Source organism: Malaya genurostris, chromosome 2, assembly GCF_030247185.1.
Source record: "Malaya genurostris strain Urasoe2022 chromosome 2, Malgen_1.1, whole genome shotgun sequence".
NCBI classification, from domain to species: Eukaryota; Metazoa; Arthropoda; class Insecta; order Diptera; family Culicidae; genus Malaya; species Malaya genurostris.
Window position 1 is genome coordinate 341,707,675 of NC_080571.1, and position 13,153 is coordinate 341,720,827.

The following is a 13,153-nucleotide window of genomic DNA, read 5'->3' on the forward strand; positions in this document are numbered from 1 at the left end:
TATTTATTACATGTCAACCAAAGTTGAGTTGATGTTATCGGCAATGTCTATGTTGATTCAATTCTGCTATACCTTTATATCAAGAAAAAATTGGTTAAATTTATGTATGATCTTTTTTGTGTTTAGATACAATAAAGACTGATATTCAAATATACCATATTAAGTTTATGTCTTATAAACCAGAGCAATTTTCCGCGTGAATAAACAGCGTTTTTTCTCTCTCGGATAGAATTTGTGCGCGTTTTGAAAGTAAAATTTGATATGCTTTTGGGTTTTGAACAATCATACGCTTGGATTGATTTATTTATTATTTGATTGCAGAAATTCTGACCGGACTGATGAAGCACCAAAACATTCGATACTAATTAAAATACCTGGGCTTCATTGTAGTTTGTGAATAATTTTTAAGAATTTGACAACTGAAAAGTTCTTACTTTTTATAAGTTCACTGTCCTAGCTGACTCAACTGTCCCTAACTGGAGTTTCGGATAATATCACAACGAAATTAACTTGATGAAGGTTGAACACTAAAAGAGGACCTGCCTCTGTTTATTGATGGTTTTATGTTTTGTATTGATCGACTTTTCGATCAATACACACTAAACACATGTTATCGAATAAGGTGTAACTTTTCGAACATTGTATTAAATAAAGGTGGACACATTCGAAGAGGCGTTACATAACAGCTCTTCCTCCTAAGGATTTCAATATAATACAAATCGAAAAGAATTGACATTAATCAATTCTGTTTAATTCAGTTAATAAGCTATATACATAATCATTATCTTTTTTTTGTATCCTTAATCTTTTCGATCGCCTAATTGGCGAAGATGAAATTTCACACTGTTTCCTTTTTCGAGTTTTCTTTAATTCTTCATTAGAAAAACCTCGAAAGTCTTCTTCGTCCACGTCATTTCTTGTTGTCGCCGATCCTGCCACAGTAACAGGAAAATGAAGATTCGGCCGAGCCATTAAGTTCGAATTTACCACCCTAAGTTGACTTCGATGTGCGGTGACCTTGACGTTTCCAATTTCCACCTGTGAAATAGTTTTAGAAACTTGTCTTAAAAATGTTGCCTTAATCCATCGTGCATGATTATGGTGATTGTGGTTTTTGTACCACACCTCATCTCCAGCCATCAGATTATCTAAAGGACTTGCTACATTGATAGCAAAATTGTCCTTTAAAATAACCACATCATTTGGTTTTCCCTGTGGTACATGCGATGTTAGTGTTGTTAAAAAATGTTTATATGTTTTTCTCGGATGGATTAGATCAATTAGAGTTTTAGGCGTGAAAGAGAAAATTTTCTCTGATGGGAATCGCCCATCACTAGTCATGCAGTTACGAAAGTTAAATAGAAATAAATTGATCTGGTCTTCCAGGTCCAACTCACTTATATCTGGTTCAAGCAAAAACTTTTTCAAAACCTCTTTAACCGTCCTTACCAGTCTCTCCGCTTGGCCATTGCTTGCAGGATTATATGGAGGACTTTTAAATACTTTAATACCTTGCTTTTCAAGAAAATGTGTAAGGACTGCTGAGTTGAATGGAGGACCACCGTCTGAAACTAAAACATCAGGCAATCCATAGCGAGCAAAATATGCTACTATCTTTTTCAAAACCTGGCCTGTATCTGTGCCTCTCTTCATCCACTCAATTTCCACCCACTTTGAGAAACTATCCACCAAAAGTAGAAAGGTGTGATGTTGAAAATGAAAGAAATCTATGTGTATACGACTAAAAGGTCTAGTTGTAGGAATCCATTTGGATTGTATCTTTTGTTTTGGTATTATCGCCATGCCGTTGCATGCATCACAATTTGAGACAAACTTTTCAATGTCTCCATTTATACCAACCCAATAAATAAATCGTCTTGCAAGTTGCTTCATTTTAACTACACCCCCGTGGTTAGCATGTAATAGTTTTAAAAGCTCGCTTTGCAGCGATTGTGGCACCATTACCCTGTCTTGATAAAGTAAGCACTCGTCAAACAATTCTAAATCATGCTGATTTGAAAATATGTTTGCAAAGCGCTTGTCAATTCGTTTTGGCCAACCACGTTTCATATAATCAATAATTTGTTGCAGAAATTTATCGTTCTTTGTCTGAGAAGCAATCTTGCTATGATCAATTGGCAATTCTTGCCCAAAATTAATACTTTTGATAATTTCTTTATCATAATCACTTGGAATCAATTGCTCTAATGGGAATCTGGAGCAAAAATCCGCGTTTCCCATTTGGGCAGAGGGTCTATATTTAATTTCAAAGTTATAAATGGAAAGTTCTAAAATGTATCTCTGTAATCTAGTAACATAAATTGAATGTTTACCTTCCTTCCCAAATATTCCTACTAAAGGCTTATGATCAGTATAAACATAAAAAAATTTCCCATAAAGATATTTATGAAACTTTTTAATTGTGGACACCAAAGCTAAAGCTTCTAAATGTAAAATTGGATAGTTCTTTTGTGCTGAATTTAAAGAAAATGAAGTGAAACAAATCGGTTTCTCAACTTCGTCAATAATATGAGCAATTACTCCACCTAAACCATACCCTGAAGCATCAGAAACTACTGCTATGGGCTTCAAAGGGTCATAAAACTCCAAAATATTAGCCTTTAACAAAGACTGTTTACTTTCCTCAAAAGCTTTGTCACAATTACTATCCCAAATATATTTAACATTATTCTTCAAAAGATTGTATAAATGGTACAGCTTTGAAGACAGATGTGGAATAAATTTATTATAATAATTTATAAGTCCTAAAAAGGACTTTAATTCTGTAACATTCTTTGGAATTTTAGCCTTCTGTATAGTAGTAATCTTTTCCGGACAAGGCATTAACCCGTCCTTACTTATTATATGGCCTAGATATTGAAGTTCTGTAACAAAAAATTTACACTTTTCAAAATTAACTTTAATATTAGCTTCAGCAAGTCTTTTTAAAACAACGAAAAGTTTTTGTTTGCAATCTTCCACACTATCTCCTGCAATAAGCACATCGTCCAAATAACAAAAAACATATTCTAAACCCTTTAATACTTGGTCCATTACTTGCTGGAAGATGGACGCACTAGATGATGCGCCTTGTGGCAGTCTATTGTAAGAAAATAAACCCTTTATAGTATTTATTACCATGAATTTTCTTGATTTCTTAGAGAGTGATAACTGGGTATATGCGCCTTCTAAATCTAATGCACAAAAAACCTTACAACCTGCTAAACCAGCAAATAAATCTTGAGCTGTAGGCAATGGGTAAGTATTTGGAATTATAACTTTATTAACAGATACCTTGCAATCTATTACAAGTCTGATTTCATTATTTTTCTTTGCTACCACTACTACTGGAGAAGCCCATTGACTGGTTTGGATAGGAGTAATTACTTTCTCTCTCTCCAGCTTATTTAAATACTCTAAAACTTTATCCCTTAAACGATAGGGAACGTCATATGCTTTTTTAAAAATTGGTATATCTGATTTCAGCTCCAAATCAGCTTCATAACCAAGAATTGGTAAAGAAAAATCTTTTTTAAATAAATTTCCAAACTTTTGTTTTATTTCAGAGACAATTATGTCACTGCTAATTTCAGAAAGATTATTAATTTTTGAAAAATTTGAGAAAAATATTCTCCAGCTTGGAATGAAGGCATCCAACCATGGTCTGCCAAAAAGAGGAATGAAACAATTTTTGCAATTTAGTACTAATAGTTTCAAATTCTCTTGTTTTTCCCTAAAGTCAACTTTGACTTTAACCTCTCCAGCTATTATCAGCTTCGCGCCATTGACAACAATCAATTGTTTAGAGGATTTTTGTAGAGGTTTATTAAAAAGAGAAAAATACTGTGTTTTACTAATTACAGAAACGGAGGAACCACAGTCAACCTCCATTTCCAGTTGTTTATTCTCAACTTTCACCTTTACCAAACATGGTTCATTTATTTTGTTAATCGATGTCACATTCATGCATTCCAAATTACCTTCGTCTGAATCATCGTTGTCAGACTCCTCAGTCCTCATACGGTTCATCAAATCTGAAATATTCTGCGTGCTCGTACCTGACGTCCCAGGTTTCATTTGCTCCACCAGCTTGACGGCCTCTTTCTTCATATTTTTCAACCTAAAGCATCGTTTCTTCAAATGTCCTTTTAACCCACAAAAATCGCAAATTCTAGTTTCAAAGCTTTCTCGAAAGTCTGCCGGCTTAAAATTGCTATTTGGTTTCCAAGTATTTTTCTGTTGATATCTATTATATCCAAAATGCTTTTGATATCGAGGATTTCCGTATGGCCTAAACCCTAGTCTATCTTTTACTGGTAATCTGCTATTTTGTTTCTGAGGAATTGGATTATTGGCAGCATTATATGCCGCTGCCAGTTTACCCATAGCTTTCCCCATTGTATTTCCATTTGAAGCCATAGAAACGACATTGTGAATAGAAAATGGTTCAGAAGATAAAGTTTTAACATTGTTTTTTGCCGCTTCCCAGGTCTGTATAATTTTTTCCGCAGACTCGAGGGTTTGATCAGCTTCGCTTAGAATTCTCTGCTTAAGCATAACGTCTTTCAAACCAGCCAGCAAACGATCTCGTATTGCCGTATCCTTAAACGCACCGTAAGCACACAGTTCAGCCTGCAGTTTAAGTGCAAGCAGAAAATCTTCCGCTGATTCATCAACGTTTTGAATACGCTGATTAAAAGAAATACGTTGGCAAACGCCAGAGGCAGTTTTATCTAATCTCATTTTAAGTCTTTCTATCATAGTATTTAGCGGTACATCCGTTAAACTACCAGTCGGAAATAAAAGTTTGAGTTCTGAGTAAACGTACGGTCCCACCAAAGTAACAAAATGGGCCTTACGTTCAGCTTCTGGAATTTTATTAGCCATGAAAACGAAATCTAATCGTTCCACCCAATGGGTGAACGATGTGCCTTTCCTAAAAGGCTCCAATGTTGAAGCAAATGATTGAGCCATCTTTTCGAAAATAAAATTGAAGCGAAAATCAAATAAAATTATTCAAAAATATATCACAACACCCAAAAGAAAATGTTCATTCACAAATATAAAAAAGCACAAAAATGAGAACAGAATTAAAATAAATTCTTCATTAGCTAATTAGCCTACAAACCTTCAATGCACTCTATTATTTAAAAAAAAACAGTCGGTTCGCTTAAATGTTATTTGCACTTCTAAAATAATTTATATACACACTATTTCGGATCGTTTAACGTAGTTTTTTTATATAATAATGATGATATTGGGCAAGAAATAAAATAATAGAAAAAAAAATCACATGAGCCCAAATTGAAATTATATAATTTTTCTTGTAATAAAAAAAAGAACAAAAAAAAACTCACCGATTGATTCCAAACTTAATGCAGTTTCTTTTTCATCAATATAAATTTTCGTTTTATTCGTCGATTCTTTTAATTTTCCGATTTTTTTTTATAGCATGTACCCGTATAGGAATGGACGGTCGAATAAACGTTTCCTTTTATTCTTTCCGATCGATGAAAACTCCAGCATGAAAAGATTTAAACAAACAAATGAATTAGAAAACTGAGAAAACAATAGCTTTTTGTTTTTTTTTAAATAGAACAATGAACCCTTTGTGTTAGTTTATTAGATTCAAAAGAATAATCACTTTTGTACAAAAAAACAAATGGAGGCAATTTCGCTTCCAAAAATGGCGCATCAAAAAAAAAATGTGCCGTTGCCACCGTACTCACAGTTTTCAAGAACCTGTATCCGAAGTCTGCCCAGAAGAAACCACGCCAAAAAACCTCAGCCGGAAATGTCCTACTGCGAATTTGGATTCCTCGGTTTCAATCACGCCGGTTCTACGATGTTCCTCGTCGCCACTTGAAAAGTTCTTACTTTTTATAAGTTCACTGTCCTAGCTGACTCAACTGTCCCTAACTGGAGTTTCGGATAATATCACAACGAAATTAACTTGATGAAGGTTGAACACTAAAAGAGGACCTGCCTCTGTTTATTGATGGTTTTATGTTTTGTATTGATCGACTTTTCGATCAATACACACTAAATACATGTTATCGAATAAGGTGTAACTTTTCGAACATTGTATTAAATAAAGGTGGACACATTCGAAGAGGCGTTACATAACAACAACGAGCATAAATCTAAATAAAGTAATATCAAAAATTACCTTGCAAATTATTTTAAAAAAATCATTTGTCTTAAAAACAAACAAAAATATGTGATTATAACAAACATAAGCGTTCATTGAAATAGCTAAATTTAAATTCATTTATTTCAACTAAATAGTTTGTAAATTAAAAGCGCTAAAAATAATTAACTTAAACTAGAGTTCGTTCATTTTAAACAATTTTTTTCGATTGAATTTACTGTGAAATTGTTTGACAAGAAATTGACAGGAACGCACATTAGATTTTACTATGTTATTTTTATCAAAATCTTGATTGAAACAAACTAAACCACTAAAAATTAATCATCATGTTTTGTAGTTTCAAGTCGCAATATTTGAAATATAAACCCAGATTTTGTTTTGTCACTATTTCAATAAAATTATTCGTTGTGTAAAACCTAAATTTTGTTATTTCTACAATATTTTTCTCTGTGTGATGAATATATAAATTTAAATTTTCAAGTTTTTCGGATATTCAGGAACTAGTGAATAACCAGTTCTTCTTGAAATTCCCGCATAAACTGTTGAAATTCGCTGGAAATTAACAAAGAGGCCTACCTTAGTCAGTAGTCAGTAGTTTGTTCTCGAAATAAATTTATAAAAATTGGAAACATTGTTCTGGTGTAAACCAATCATCGGAAAATGTGATAAAAAATACCTTTTACATACATTGTTTTACCGAAATATTTTCAATAATAGCATTGCACCATATAAAAGGGACGTGGACGAATTGAGCTCACAGTGACCTCATTTAAAGCGAGTATGAGTAAGCTGTAAGAATTTTCTAAGAAAATTTGTCACACACCCGCGCTCGCGCACGTAAGGAGTGTATCGAAAATAAGCTATCCACATGCATTTGTGTTGTACGCATGTATTTGTGATGGATTTTTAGGCTCAGATCACAGCATGCTGTGCGTTTGGCAGTCAGCTTTCGTCTGTTTACTTGTTTGTGCGGTTGAAATTCTGCGTTTTCAAAATGTCGCCCATTGAAAAGGAAGTGAAAATTAAAGTTCTGGACACATGGCTAAGTGAGAAGGGTATTACTATGCGAAAATTAGCGAAGCGGTTTGGAATTCATCATGCCAGTGTTAAAATCATCATTAATAAGTTTGGGGAACACTACTCTTTGGATGAGCTACCAGGAAGAGGCAGAAAATCCGGTTCTTTTAACCCGAAACTGGACCAGAAAGTGGTATCTCTAATCATGAAAGACAAATCAATGTCAATACGTGATTTGGCCGAAAAAGCAGGAACGAGTGTCAGAATAATCCATCGTATCATGAGCCGAAATCACCTGAAGACCTACAAGAAGCAGAAAATGTCGAAACAAAGTGTAGAACAGAAGAAGCGAGTAGCAACTAGGTCCCGGAAATTGTGTTCGGATGCATGCGTTTTGATGGACAATGAGACTTATGTACAGGAGGACTCAAAAACCCTTCCAGGTCCACAATACCTTACTGTCATCGTTGAAGAGGATGTGAGCGGTTCGGACAGGTCGATTTAAGTGAAGAAACTCGGTCGAAAGATACTGGTATGGCAAGCAATTTGTTCCTGTGGTTTGAAGTCAATCATTTTTTACACTACCGGAACTATAAGTGCACAAATCTTTTGATCTGAGTGTCTCCAGAAGAGATTTTATCCCTTCATATAAGAAGCATAGTACACCTCCACTGTTTTGGCCGGATTTAGCGTCGGCTCACTATGCCAAAACCACTCTCAATTGGCTTGCGGAAAAGGGTATAAATCTCGTTGAGAAAAATATCAATCCACAAAATTACTCTTCACTTCGACCCATCGAACGTTACTGGCAATCGTGAAGAGGGTCTTCAAGAAGACTGGTAAGGCAGCTGAGAACATGCAGGAGTTCAAAAAAAATTGGGCTCAAGCGTCCAAAAAATGCGATGCAACGCTTGCCCGGAACTTGATGAAGAGCGTTCGATCTGAAGTTCGAAAATTCTTGAAGGAGTAGCTTAAATTTCATCCGGTTTTCATTATGCTCAAGTTTAACCTCGTACATCAAGGGATCAATTTTCAGTTTGAATAAAATATCGTTTTTTATCATAATTTGAAAGAAAAATTTGAGGATAGCTTATTTTCGATACACTCCTTATACTAGGGCACACAAAGGATGATAGGGTAAACATTTGTTCAAACCCGAACCCGACCCGTGTATTTCACGTGTTGCCTGAGTCCAAACGGACAGTGCATATCATTGCCAACCTACTTTTCATACTGCAACAATCAACTTGATGAATGTACGAAGTTATTCTATTTTCCTTCACATGTTGCATCAAGGATATGTGCATTTGAACCTGTTGCATTCAGCATGGAATTCCATGGACCTTTCCCATAAGTAGAACAGTATTAAAAATTCATCTCTCATTTAAATATGAAATTTAAGCAGTGACTGTCGGTGTGAATGTAACCCTCCGTAGTAATAGTCGAAATACTTTCCAAGATGTATCATCTAGTGACTACACTGATCACATTTTCATTCTTAACTCAAACATTATCGTTTCGCGATGGTACCACGTTTTCCGAACTCATTGATGACGAAAATGAACTGGCCGATTTCAGTCGTCTTCTGTTGGATTTGGTTGTGAAAATGAAACCAGGTCACTGCTACGCTTTCATTACCGATTCCCTGTATGGGGTTACCCTCACGGATAGTTTGTTTCTAGAAATTCGTAATCATCCTCGGTTCGTGGTACAAATCCCAGCAGATGAAGATACGTTGAATCCAGGGGCACAAATTGTGTGCATGTTGGAGGAGATTCGTCAAATCGGATGTGGTGCTTACATAATATTACTCTCCAATGGAATCCAAATGGAAAGACTTTTAAGATACGGAGAAAGGTAGGAATCGCATAGAAACTTGTGTAGAAATAATTTTGAAATCTCATTCAGAACCCGTATCCTCAATACTCATGCTAAGTTTATTCTTCTGCACGACCGTCGACTATTTGTCCCTGGTTTGCATTATCTGTGGAAGCGAATAGTGAATGTGGTGTTCGTAAGACAGCTACCCTTTGGGAAGCCCAAGGATAACCATATCAATCAGCATTACGAAATTAGCACTGTCCCATTTCCGTTATCACTCAGGGAAGTTTTCGTATCGAGAAGATTGGACTTCTGACACGACGGGAAGTTCCGTTACGGAAAATTGTTGTTTTTCGATAAAACGATTAACTTGGATGGACAAATGATGAAAGTAGTGGTTTTGGAACATACGCCAGCCATCTTTCGCACTACGCACAACGAAACAGATGAACATTTGAAATTCTACGGACTGGAAGTGGAGTTGTTGAAAGCGATTTCCGAAGCCATGAAGTTTAGCATGGATTTGTATGAAACGGATGATGCCGGCACGGAAAAATGGGGTATGGTTGCAAATAACGAATCCACCGGACTACTCGGTGAAATGGTAATTAGTTATGGGTATCAAAATGCTTGTAATCAAGCTAATTCATGTTTTAGGCTGACGGTCGGGCAAATTTTGCATTGGCCGATCTTCATCACACGCAATATCATCTGGAAATTATGGATTTAAGCATTCCATACTACACAGAGTGTCTCACGTTTCTCACCCCAGAAGCGTTAACTGATAACTCGTGGACAACACTGATACTTCCGTTTACCGGTGGTATGTGGACTGGGGTGTTGGTGTCCCTCTTCTCCATTGGTTCGGTGTTTTATACGTTGTCCCAGTTACTGATGTATATTAGACATGACACAATATACCAACGAGATGTTGAAATGATTGCCAGAAAGAAGAAAACCAGAATAAAGTTCTGCCAAATGATAAAAAATGGCCGTAGAAAGATAATGTTAGTAACAAAAAAGAAGCAAAAGTATGAACTTGATATGAACAAACTTAAACTACTTAGAATGATCCCATTCAAACGTAAAGCGCAACCGTGGAATGATCCTAGGCCGCCCAGAGATATTTTCGACACATTCTCTGGCTGCATAATTTATACATACAGCATGTTGCTTCAAGTCTCCTTGCCACGCATTCCAAACGGTTGGACGCTGCGTCTGCTAACCGGATGGTACTGGATCTACTGTATTCTTTTGGTCGTAGCTTACCGTGCATCGTTAACTGCCATACTAGCAAACCCAGTCGCTCGACATACAATCGATAAGTTGAAAGACCTGGCCGAAAACTCAATCCAATGTGGAGCCTGGGGAGAACAGAACAAACTATTTTTTCAAACTGCTCAAGATAAATCACTGATGAGGATTGGGGCAAAGCTCGAACACACTCCAAATGCTGACGCAGCTGTCGATCGAATTGTTGATGGGAACTTTGCTTACTACGACAATGAGTACATGTTGAAACAGTTGCGTGCAACCCGCAAATCTCAGAAAGCCCGCGAAACACTTCACATTATGGAAGAGTGCGCCGTTCACATGCCTATATCCATCGGAATGGAGAAAAATTCCCCATTGAAACCAAAGATCGACAGATACGTTCGTGCGCTGATCGAAGCTGGTCTGACAAATAAGTGGCTAGCCGACGCGATCGAGGAATTCCAGTCCAACATTGAACTACCACCACAGGAAGCTACCATGGACTTGAAGAAATTAACGGCTGCCTTCATTGCCTTATCCATAGGATATGGCTTGGCTCTGATAGCATTTAGTATTGAAAAATTATATTGGCGATGCGTGGTAGAGAAGAATCCTGCTTACGATAAATTCATAATCGGAAAATTTTACAGGAATACTACAAAAACTAGGTAGTAAAATCAAATTGATAAGTTTGGGAAACATCATTCGGCATTGTTCAATCACTTTTAATATTAATCACTATCAATGATTGATTGCAGCATAAAACAAAACGAAAACCTCTTCTTAAAACTTAAACTCCTCTGGTCACATTCGAAGTTCAACAGGCCACTTTCCAATGCTGTCTAAAGCCCGACGACACCAAAAATCCAAAAATAATAAAGACGAAAATAATACGAACAAACACTTAACGAAGATTTCTACAAAAAATTATGATAGCAGCAACCGTGACGACGAGTCGATGAACTAAGGCACGATGGGTGAACCTATAGACATCACCCCACCAAGCCTCGTTGGATGGTAAAGGTAAATGATATCGGAGAAACTAAGCACAAGAAAAAAACATTGCACTTGTTTTGCTTATAACCAAAATATACGAGCTTGTCGAATGAATAAATAAATGGAGCAAAAAATCAGTCCACAAATTTTTCAAATTTTCCTAATTACTTATCTATCAGCATACCCTGTCAGCTTGGAGCGAAATTGAGTTCAGCAACGCCATCGTACGGCATCGCTTTGTACTTATCATGCCAATTGTATACACGCTTAAAAATAGTTACTCAAAAATGAGTAAGATGTCACTCATCTACAGAAAAAGTGGAACAACTCTAATTTAGAGTAACTCCGGAGTTACTCAAATTTGAGTTCTTCCACTGGAAACGATATTTGGGTAAAATCTACTCATTTACTGAGTAATGCTTTATTTGTACATGTACCAAAAATAGAGCAACTATCACTCAAATTTTGAGTGAAATTTTTTTTTCACATATACCAAATTTGCAAAAAAATTGCTCCTTTTCTGAGTGTTTCCCTGTATTAAAATATTAAGTAATTGAACTCAATACTATATCAAGTGGTGGTTGCTTGGAGTAGTGTGTTAATCGCAAATTAACATACATGTCAGTTATGCTCAGGCACCAATCATACACTTATTCCTCATAAATGACATTTGAGCATATTCGGTTTGATTCTAAAGCACAACACGGAGATTATCATTCCGGTTTTTGCAGACAAAACACCGTTTGTGTTGAGCGACTCACCTTCGAAATACGCGATCTCACTAACAAAATATACAACCTGTTGCTACAAATGGTTATTACAACTTTCAGACTGATCTTGCGAATAGTAACAAAAAAACGAGTTATTGTGTTAAACTCAAATTTAGAGTAGGATTTACTCAATATCATTGATGATAACTACTCAATTTTTGACGTTTTCATGTATCATTTGAAAATGAGTAATTAGTACTCAAACTTTGAGTAACTTTTTCTAAGTGTGTAGGTACGCAGTGCTGCTATTTTTGCGTGAACGAAAATTCACCTATTTTTCACCTATTTCTCGGTTGATTTTCAATGGGCCGTATGAGCAAGTGACAGTTTCTCTTCCGATTATTGTGACGCGATTATAACAGTTATCGAAGAAAAATGTCGACAGTCCGACTCACAGGAAGGAGGTGACTCCAAATCGTGACGTTAAGCAAAACAATTCGGCCAGAGTACGATCGCGTGGTTGGTAAACGACTGGACAATGCGCAATTCAGGCCCCAATGTGATTCATAGCCTCCTATCCCTACTGTGGTGATTTTTAACATGTTCACCTTCCATTTTTTGCGATACAACTTTTCGGCTTGAAAATCGTTCCAAGAATGATCAGAGTAACCGCCAACCTCATGCGCTTCGCTTCGTTTTTTCGGACCATTTTTGCTTCGTATTGGTTAATATAAACCATTCTCCCTTTCATTCAGTCACTTGCCCAAAGATGCTCTCTGCGTTCTCTGTCCCTCTTGTATATTAAGAAATTCGCTCTGTCCGGTTTTATGAACCTCCCCTCCCAATTTATTCCGTTCATTTTTTTCAGTGCTACCAGTTTCACATATCCCTTTCTTAAAATATCCCTTTTTTATCGCTTTTGCTTCAAAGACAAGTCACTAGCCCTTTCCGTAGCAACATCGCAACAGATGTCAGTTACAAATAGAGAAGAAGAAGTTTTTACCCAGACTGACAAACTGTGTTCCATTTCGCGAGCTTTTGTTATACGTGAATTTATTTTGGATTTGTTTCAGATATAGTTAAGTATTTAGTAGAATTTTGATATATTTATTTTATTTTATTTCTTATTTCCTACACCTACCTCCCCACGGTGCCGGCTGAGGTATGAGTAACCATAGGAAAGATCGGGTAACCAACCCCGGTG

At 36.2% G+C, this 13,153-nt stretch overlaps 2 protein-coding genes across 2 annotated transcripts; one reads left to right on the plus strand and one right to left on the minus strand.

The window, feature by feature from the left end:
• Positions 1-729: 729 nt before the first annotated feature.
• On the minus strand, positions 730-5,178 carry LOC131431848 (uncharacterized). The gene is made up of 2 exons (XM_058597759.1): positions 3,981-5,178; positions 730-1,038 (listed from the first exon to the last, which is right to left on the minus strand). The coding sequence occupies exons 1-2, from the start codon at positions 4,972-4,974 to the stop codon at positions 992-994; spliced, it is 1,041 nt and encodes a 346-aa protein (XP_058453742.1). The 5' UTR covers positions 4,975-5,178; the 3' UTR covers positions 730-991.
• Positions 5,179-8,640: 3,462 nt separating this feature from the next.
• LOC131428006 (glutamate receptor ionotropic, kainate glr-3) lies at positions 8,641-11,335 on the plus strand. Its single transcript, XM_058591641.1, is given in 4 exon segments — positions 8,641-9,025; positions 9,077-9,593; positions 9,647-9,885; positions 10,057-11,335. Coding segments are annotated over 4 exon segments (1,866 nt in total). The 5' UTR covers positions 8,641-8,774; the 3' UTR covers positions 10,916-11,335.
• Positions 11,336-13,153: the final 1,818 nt, after the last annotated feature.

What these genes read in the sequence shown, in the direction of transcription:
- LOC131431848 (XM_058597759.1), bottom strand. Translation starts at nt 4,974, where the DNA reads ATGGCTCAATCATTTGCTTCAACATTGGAGCCTTTTAGGAAAGGCACA. An exon ending in CAACGATGATTCAGACGAAG is followed by an intron (nt 1,039 to 3,980) that starts GTAATTTGGAAT and finishes ACTATTTCACAG; the next exon opens with GTGGAAATTGGAAACGTCAA.